General features: G+C 40.2%; 2 protein-coding genes across 4 annotated transcripts in view; both read left to right on the top strand.

Moving 5' to 3' along the window:
* LOC104777420 (ABC transporter C family member 7) overlaps window positions 1-3,548 on the top strand; it is a gene marked incomplete in the record, with an annotated part of 7,605 nt that extends 4,057 nt beyond the window's left edge. The window contains 9 exon segments of the mRNA XM_019245925.1: window positions 97-443; window positions 576-662; window positions 746-1,360; window positions 1,450-1,614; window positions 1,798-2,092; window positions 2,179-2,699; window positions 2,793-2,856; window positions 2,941-3,180; window positions 3,268-3,548. Coding sequence (XP_019101470.1) covers window positions 97-443; window positions 576-662; window positions 746-1,360; window positions 1,450-1,614; window positions 1,798-2,092; window positions 2,179-2,699; window positions 2,793-2,856; window positions 2,941-3,180; window positions 3,268-3,386 — 2,453 coding nt within the window.
* Window positions 3,725-8,720, top strand: part of LOC104777402 (ABC transporter C family member 6-like) — an 8,306-nt gene continuing 3,310 nt past the window's right edge. The window contains exons 1-7 of one of the 3 annotated variants that reach the window (XM_010501667.2): window positions 3,726-4,247; window positions 4,656-6,670; window positions 6,792-6,878; window positions 6,957-7,571; window positions 7,668-7,832; window positions 7,937-8,231; window positions 8,325-8,583. In XM_010501667.2, the coding sequence (XP_010499969.1) occupies window positions 4,139-4,247; window positions 4,656-6,670; window positions 6,792-6,878; window positions 6,957-7,571; window positions 7,668-7,832; window positions 7,937-8,231; window positions 8,325-8,583 (3,545 nt within the window). In that variant the 5' untranslated portion in view covers window positions 3,726-4,138. Of the gene's footprint in view, window positions 6,671-6,791; window positions 6,879-6,956; window positions 7,572-7,667; window positions 7,833-7,936; window positions 8,232-8,324; window positions 8,714-8,720 lie in introns of all 3 variants that reach the window. The other 2 variants (XM_010501660.1, XM_010501652.2) reach the window with 2 other exon arrangements.

The following is an 8,720-nucleotide window of genomic DNA, read 5'->3' as shown; positions in this document are numbered from 1 at the left end:
TGAGAGACATAAGTTTCAAAATTTCTCATGGGATGAATATTGCTATTTGTGGTACTGTTGGTTCGGGGAAATCAAGCTTACTCTCATCCATACTAGGTGAAGTTCCCAAAATATCTGGAAATCTTAAGGTTTGTGGAAGAAAGGCATACATTGCACAGTCGCCTTGGATCCAGAGCGGCAAGGTCGAAGAGAACATTCTGTTTGGTAAGCCAATGCAAAGAGAATGGTACGAAAGGGTGCTTGAAGCGTGTTCTTTGAATAAGGACTTGGGGGTACTTCCGTTCCGTGATCAGACGGTTATTGGGGAAAGAGGTATCAATCTAAGCGGTGGACAGAAGCAGCGAGTACAGATTGCACGTGCTCTTTACCAAGACGCAGATATATATCTATTTGATGACCCTTTTAGTGCAGTAGACGCTCATACTGGATCACATCTCTTCAAGGTAACAATCATTTTCTTTTCTTTTTGATAAGGTAGAAGGTACATATACTCTTACCTTCTACCCTGTGCTGGCTTCTGGCCTTCTTTTAGGTATTTTGATATGATCTCTCACGCTCATCGTTTACTATAACAGGAAGTCCTGCGGGGGCTTCTGAGAAATAAGACAGTCATATACGTCACTCATCAACTTGAATTCTTGCCTGAAGCTGATCTTATACTGGTTTGGACTTGTTCCTCTACCATCTTTCCAAAGCATTTGCTAATCACAAATTTATGATATCAAATAAATAATCGTTTTGATAGGTTATGAAAGATGGGAAGATCACACAAGCGGGAAAGTACAATGAAATTCTTGAGTCAGGAACCGATTTCATGGAACTTGTAGGAGCTCACACTGATGCCTTAGCAGCAGTTGATTCATATGAAAAAGGATCTGCTCCAGTACAATTAACTACAAGCAACGATAACAAAGTTTCCGACGAAGAAGAAAAACAAGAGGAAGATTTGCCGCTTAACCCGAAAGGACAACTAGTTCAACAAGAAGAGAGGGAGAAAGGCCAAGTTGGGTTCACTGTATACAAAAAGTATATGGCACTGGCGTATGGTGGAGCACTTGTACCTATTATATTGGTTGTACAGATTCTCTTTCAGATTTTAAACATTGGGAGCAACTATTGGATGGCTTGGGTAACTCCAGTTTCTAAGGATGTGAAACCTCCAGTGAGTGGCTCTACATTGATTCTAGTCTATGTAGTTCTAGCCACTGCAAGCTCCTTCTGCATACTTGTCAGAGCAATGCTGGCTGCGATGACTGGTTTCAAGATAGCTACTGAACTTTTCAATCAAATGCATCGTTGTATTTTTCGAGCCTCCATGTCATTCTTTGATGCTACACCAATAGGCCGAATTTTGAATAGAGTAAGAACTATCTTTGCTTACTTACTCGATGTGTAGTAACGATACCAAAAACTTCCTTCTCTGATCAATGTTGTTTCCATCCTGATTAGGCTTCTACAGACCAAAGTGCCGTGGATTTGAGATTGCCAAGTCAATTTTCGAATCTTGCTATCACTGTTGTAAACATTTTGGGGATTATTGGAGTGATGGGACAGGTTGCTTGGCAGGTCCTTATTGTCTTCTTCCCTGTCATTGCTGCATGCACCTGGTATCGGGTATTCTTCATAACACAACCGCACTTGGATTATAAAGCTTAGCTTGATACTTTGGCTTGTATAACTTTTAGAATCATGATAAGATAATCAAGGAGAACTAATTTAATCATTGATACAACTCATACTAACGTTCTTGAGGTTCTCACACCTAAGTCTTAATATTGATTTAACATATGTATGCAGCGATATTACATATCTGCGGCTCGGGAACTCGCAAGATTAGCTGGAATAAGCAGATCGCCTTTGGTGCAGCATTTTTCTGAAACACTTTCAGGGATAACAACTATCAGAAGCTTTGATCAAGAACCAAGATTCCGCACCGACATCATGAGACTCAACGATTGTTATTCTCGGCTGAGGTTCCATGCCATTTCTGCTATGGAGTGGCTCTGCTTCCGTCTTGATCTCTTATCCACTGTAGCATTTGCGCTTTCGCTTGTTATCTTAGTTTCTATCCCCGAAGGAGTCATTAATCCAAGTAAGTCACCACCCTTTAATCAGTGTTTTTGTTTTTGGTTCAGATTCACAACTAAAAATCTTCCTCGTCATTCTGCTTCTTAAAAGGCTTTGCAGGATTGGCGGTTACATATGCTCTCAATCTAAATAGCCTGCAGTCCACTTTAATATGGACACTTTGTGATCTTGAGAATAAAATGATATCCGTGGAGAGAATGCTTCAATACATAAACATCCCCAGTGAACCATCACTCATTATTGAATCAGCTCGGCCTGAGAAATCTTGGCCCTGTAGTGGAGAGATTACTATCTGTAATCTGCACGTACGATATGGGCCACATTTGCCTATGGTGCTGCGTGGTTTGACATGCACTTTTCCAGGAGGCCTGAAAACAGGAATCGTTGGAAGAACAGGATGTGGCAAATCCACTCTAATTCAAACCCTTTTTAGGATTGTGGAACCTACTTCCGGAGAAATCAGGATTGACGGAATAAACATCTTGACCATTGGGCTGCATGACCTGCGTTCTAGACTCAGTATCATACCTCAAGAACCAACTATGTTTGAAGGCACGGTTCGTAGTAACTTGGACCCTCTTGAGGAATACGCTGATGACCAGATCTGGGAGGTTCGTTGGCCCTTTGTTTTTTCTTTCTCTTTGTGTTTTGAAGATGGCAAGAGTAATCTTCTCACACAATTTTGTTTGTTGGTCACATTTCAGGCACTCGACAAGTGTCAACTTGGGGATGAAATAAGGAAGAAAGAACTAAAGCTAGATTCCCCTGGTTAGTATAAAACTACTTCTTTAATGAGTCATGTTGAATCTCTTTAACAAATCTACTTAATCTAAGCGTTGTTTTGTATTTCAGTAAGTGAGAATGGACAGAACTGGAGTGTTGGTCAGAGACAACTGGTGTGTCTGGGACGAGTCTTGCTCAAGAGAAGCAAAGTATTGGTTCTTGATGAAGCAACTGCTTCTGTAGATACAGCGACTGATAAACTGATCCAGGACACACTGAGACGACATTTCTCGGAATGTACAGTGATAACAATTGCACACAGAATATCTTCCGTTATAGACAGCGATATGGTCCTCCTCCTAGACCAAGGTTATTGAACTGGTGAACATACACTTTTTTTTATTTTACGTGAATTCTATCAGAAGATCTAAGAATGGTAAATCTATGCAAGTGCAGGGCTTATAGAAGAACACGACTCACCGGGAAGATTGCTGGAAGACAGGTCGTCTTCATTCTCAAAGCTTGTGGCAGAGTACACTGCAAGTTCGGATTCAAGATTCAAAAGAAGCTGTTAGGATCAAAGATCCATCCATAAAAGCTTAGAATGCAACATTGTATCATTATATTAATAGATTAATCATCCTGCTTTTGTCGTGTTTCTATAAAAGAATCGAATTGTAATTTGTAAAAAACAAAAGTTTACTGTTTATGTAAAAAAAGAGAGATTAGTCACGCTATCTTACTGCAAAGTTTTTTTTTGTTGTCTAATGTTAAATTATTCTGGCTTGTTTTGGTAAATTTGGTTAGTGAAAAAAGCCAATTGTTTTGGTTATTGAGTTGATTTTTTTTTTGTTCTTTTTAAAAAAAAAGAGAAATTGTTTATTTATTTTCTTAATACTTAAAAAAAAATGTAGTAAACAAAAAAATCCAAATCTGCTCCAAAACTCAAAAGTCAAAATATTCGAAATCTATGTTGGAGCCACAAATTTTCTGCTGGGAAGGGTTACATGAAGGAGCTCAATCACACACTTGTTGCTCTTATCAATTTTGTTCATCGTGTTGGTCTCAAGCTAAAGCTCTGAGGAGGAAGTCTGAAGATGTTATAAGGCGTTCGGGAAACAGTGCGGCCATGGGGTTTCCCGATCAGATCCGCCGCGTACGACCGCGTTGCAAAATCCGGCGAGATTTCCAGGTGATGATTAGATTCTGTGATCAAATTGGTGGGAAAAGTTGAAGACTTTATCATCCTAGAGCACTCAGGGAGTAGATAGATGCTGCTACCGTCAGTAACTATCATCTGTTGTTTCTCTGAAAAGTCAATTTTTTTATGGTCCTTCTTCGTTCGGTGGAGTTTCACACTTTTTGTCATACGGGAGTTTCTGCGAAGGAGGCTTTAAGCATTATTAAATTCATCTTTGTTAGGATGCTGCGTCATGGTATGTATATACTTCTATTTTGTGCTTGTCTTAGTCTTGCAAAGTAGTATTATTTATTGACTCAGTAGCCTATAAATACCTTGTCATGCGATTGAACATTTTGGTCAACACTCAATTTCCTCATGGAAAATCCTATAGATTTTTTTCTCCTTGAGCCCATCTACTTTTCGGTGCTCTCCTTTTTCTTGAATCTGGTGTTGTTGCTTCTTCTTTTTGGTTCATGGGTTTACAAGAAGAAGGTAGCTTGTGAATATAGTGATGGATTCATGAATAAAGGGATTAAGATAGTGTCTTTCTTGTATAATAATAAAGTGGTTCTTCTGTGTTGTGTGTCATTATCTGTGTTTTATTCTGTCTTGTTTTCGTTAAGTTTGTTCCACTTGCATACAAATGGCTGGGTTCTCTTAGATCTTCTGTTCGCTGCGCTTGCTTGGGGTGCCATCTCTATCAACTTGCGTGGCGTGAACACTGATTCTCAGGAGCAAAAGTTACCTTTTTTGTTTAAAGTCTGGTGGGTTTTCTATATCATGGTTTCTTGCTACCGTCTTGTGGTAGATTTCATTCTATACAAGAAGCAAGAACTGGTGTCATTTCACACTGTGATTTCTGATTTGGTGGGAGTTTGCACTGGCTTGTTTCTCTCTTGTTTGTGCTTGTGGAAGAATGGAAAAGGGGAAAGGATCAACCTTCTCGAAGAACCACTCTTGAGTAATGTTGAATCTAGTGAGAATGAAGAGGTCACTACACCTTTTGCAAAAGCTGGGATCCTAAGTCTCATGAGTTTCTCTTGGATGAGTCCTTTGATTACCTTAGGAAATGAGAAAATCATAGACAGCAAGGATGTTCCTCAAGTTGATTGTAGCGACAGAGCGGAGAGCCTATTTTGGATATTCAGGAGTAAGCTTGAATGGGACGATGGTGAAAGAAGGATCACCACATTTAAGCTAATCAAGGCACTCTTCTTCTCAGTGTGGCGAGATATTGTTTTGTCAACTCTGTTTGCTTCTGTCTATACCTTGTCTTGCTACGTTGCACCATATCTCATGGATACTTTCGTACAGTACCTGAATGGTAACAGACAATATAAAAACCAGGGTTATGTGTTAGTGACAACTTTTTTTGTTGCTAAGCTTGTGGAATGCCAAACACGGAGGCAATGGTTCTTCAAGGCGCAAAAAGCTGGGCTTGGGATGAGATCCGTCCTGGTTACGATGATCTACGAAAAGGGGTTGACACTTCCATGTTATTCGAAGCAAGGACACACTAGTGGCGAGATTATAAACCTCATGGCAGTAGATGCTGACAGGATCTGTGCTTTTACTTGGTTTATGCATGATCCATTGATACTTATTTTACAAGTTAGTTTGGCTTTATGGATCTTGTACAAAAGCCTCGGGTTGGGATCAATTGCAGCTTTTCCTGCAACTATTTTAGTTGTGCTGGCAAATTATCCCTTTGCAAAGTTGGAAGAGAAGTTTCAGAGCAGTTTGATGAAGTCCAAAGACAAGAGAATGAAGAAAACAACGGAGGTCTTACTGAACATGAAGATTCTCAAACTTCAGGGATGGGAAATGAAGTTCCTTTCTAAGATTCTTGAACTTAGACATATCGAAGCAGGCTGGCTAAAAAAATTTGTGTATAATTCATCCGCTATCAGCTCTGTTTTGTGGACTGCACCTTCTTTCATATCTGCAACAGCTTTCGGCGCGTGTATATTACTGAAGATTCCTCTTGAATCAGGGAAGATACTCGCGGCTCTTGCTACTTTCCGGATTCTGCAAGGCCCAATCTACAAACTTCCGGAAACAATCTCGATGATTGTTCAGACAAAGGTATCTCTTAATCGGATTGCCTCTTTTCTCTGTCTCGATGATTTGCAGCAAGATGTTGTGGGGAGGCTTCCTAGTGAAGGTTCAGAAACGGCTATGGAAATCAGCAATGGTAACTTCTCTTGGGATGACTCTTCCCCAGTCCCGACATTGAGAGACATCAATTTCAAAGTATCTCATGGCATGAATGTAGCTATCTGTGGCACTGTTGGCTCGGGGAAATCAAGTTTACTCTCATCCATACTGGGTGAAGTTACCAAAATATCTGGAGATCTTAAAGTTTGTGGAAGAAAGGCATACATTGCACAATCACCTTGGATCCAAAGCGGAAAAGTCGAGGAGAACATTCTGTTTGGTAAGCCAATGGAAAGAGAATGGTACGAGAGGGTGCTTGAAGCATGTTCTTTAAATAAAGACTTGGAGATACTTCCGTTCCATGACCAGACAGTTATTGGGGAAAGAGGTATCAATTTAAGCGGTGGGCAGAAACAGCGTATACAAATCGCCCGTGCTCTTTACCAAAACGCAGATATTTATCTCTTTGATGACCCTTTTAGTGCAGTAGACGCTCATACTGGATCACATCTATTCAAGGTAAAAAGCTCCCTTTATTTCTGATTATCTTGACTTGAAGTCCATCAAAATCTTACAATCTACTTTGTGTTGACTTCTGAAATATTATATGATCTCTCACGCTTATTGTTCTTTCAAACAGGAAGTTCTGCTGGGGCTTCTGAAACACAAGACAGTCATATATGTCACTCATCAAGTTGAATTTTTGCCTGAAGCTGATCTTATACTGGTTTGTGACTTATCGCTCTACTATCTTTCTAATGCATTGTCTAATCACATGTTTATGAAATTAGAATAACTATTGTAGGTCATGAAAGATGGCAAGATAACACAAGTGGGGAAATACAATGAGATTCTTGAGTCAGGAACAGATTTCATGGCACTTGTAGGAGCTCACACCGATGCCTTAGCAACAGTTGATTCACATGAAAAGGGATCTGCTTCTGCCGAATCAACTATGAAGAAAGAAAACGAATTACTCCATGATGAAGAAAAACAAGAGACAGATTCGGGTCACAAGCCAAGCGGACAACTTGTTCAAGCAGAGGAAAGGGAGAAAGGCAAAGTTGGGTTCACTGTGTACCAAAAATACATGGCACTAGCATACGGAGGAGCAGTTATTCCGTTTATATTGGTAGTACAGATTCTCTTTCAGCTTCTAAACATTGGGAGCAACTACTGGATGACTTGGGTGACTCCTGTTTCCAAGGATATGGAACCTCCAGTGGGCGGCGTCACATTGATTCTAGTCTATGTAGTTCTAGCGATTGCGAGCTCCTTCTGCATACTCGTCAGAGCAATGCTGGTTGCGATGACTGGTTTTAAGATAGCTACGGAACTCTTCACCCAAATGCATCTCAGCATTTTCCGTGCCTCCATGTCATTCTTTGATGCCACCCCAATGGGTCGAATTTTGAATAGAGTAAGTAACTCCAAATGCTTGGTTACTCAAAATAAAAAAAATAGATCCTATTCGAGCTCTTTCCCTTAATGACTCTATTTTCAATATTTGGTTTAGGCTTCTACAGACCAAAGTGTCGCAGATTTGAGATTACCCGGTCAATTTGCATATGTTGCTATCGCATCTATTAACATTTTGGGAATTATCGGAGTGATGGTACAAGTCGCTTGGCAAGTTCTTATTATCTTCATCCCTGTGGTCGCTGCATGTGCTTGGTATCGGGTAATATTCATAAATCCATGTCACGTTTAGCCTCTTATTAATATTTAACATACTAATGTTTTTGTGGTTCTCAATCTTACTTATTGAGTTAATCTTGTACACAGCAATATTACATATCCGCAGCTCGAGAACTTGCAAGATTAGCTGGAATAAGCAGGTCTCCTATGGTACATCATTTTTCTGAAACACTTTCAGGGATAACAACGATCAGGAGCTTTGACCAAGAACCAAGATTCCGTGGTGACATCATGAGACTTTGCGATTGTTTTTCTCGGCTGCGGTTCCATTCGTACGGTGCAATGGAATGGCTCTGTTTCCGCCTTGATCTCTTATCCACAATCGCATTTGCTTGTTCACTTGTTATCTTAGTTTCTGCCCCTGAAGGTGCCATTAATCCTAGTAAGTAACCGCTCTTTATAATTGATTTTATTTTGGTTCAGATTCACAACTTAAAAGTCTTCCACATCTTTCTTGGTATTCTGCTTCTTGAAGGCTTTGCAGGTTTGGCGGTTACATATGCTCTCAATCTAAATAGCCTGCAGTCCACTTTAATCTGGACGCTTTGCGATCTGGAAAACAAAATGATATCTGTGGAGAGAATGCTTCAATACATAAGTATCTCCAGTGAACCACCTCTTGTGATTGAATCAACTCGGCCTGAAAAATCATGGCCTTCTCGTGGAGAGATTACTATCTCTAATCTGCAGGTGCGATACGGGCCACATTTGCCTATGGTGCTACATGGACTGACATGCACTTTTCCAGGAGGTCTAAAAACTGGAATAGTTGGAAGAACAGGATGTGGCAAATCCACTCTAATTCAGACCCTTTTTAGGATTGTAGAACCTGCAGCTGGAGAAATCAGGATAGATGGAATAAACATCTTGA

The sequence above is a fragment of the Camelina sativa genome, chromosome 1 (assembly GCF_000633955.1).
Source record: "Camelina sativa cultivar DH55 chromosome 1, Cs, whole genome shotgun sequence".
NCBI lineage: Eukaryota > Viridiplantae > Streptophyta > Magnoliopsida > Brassicales > Brassicaceae > Camelina > Camelina sativa.
Note: the sequence above shows the minus strand (reverse complement) of the source record. Positions and strands in the feature narration are given on the sequence as shown.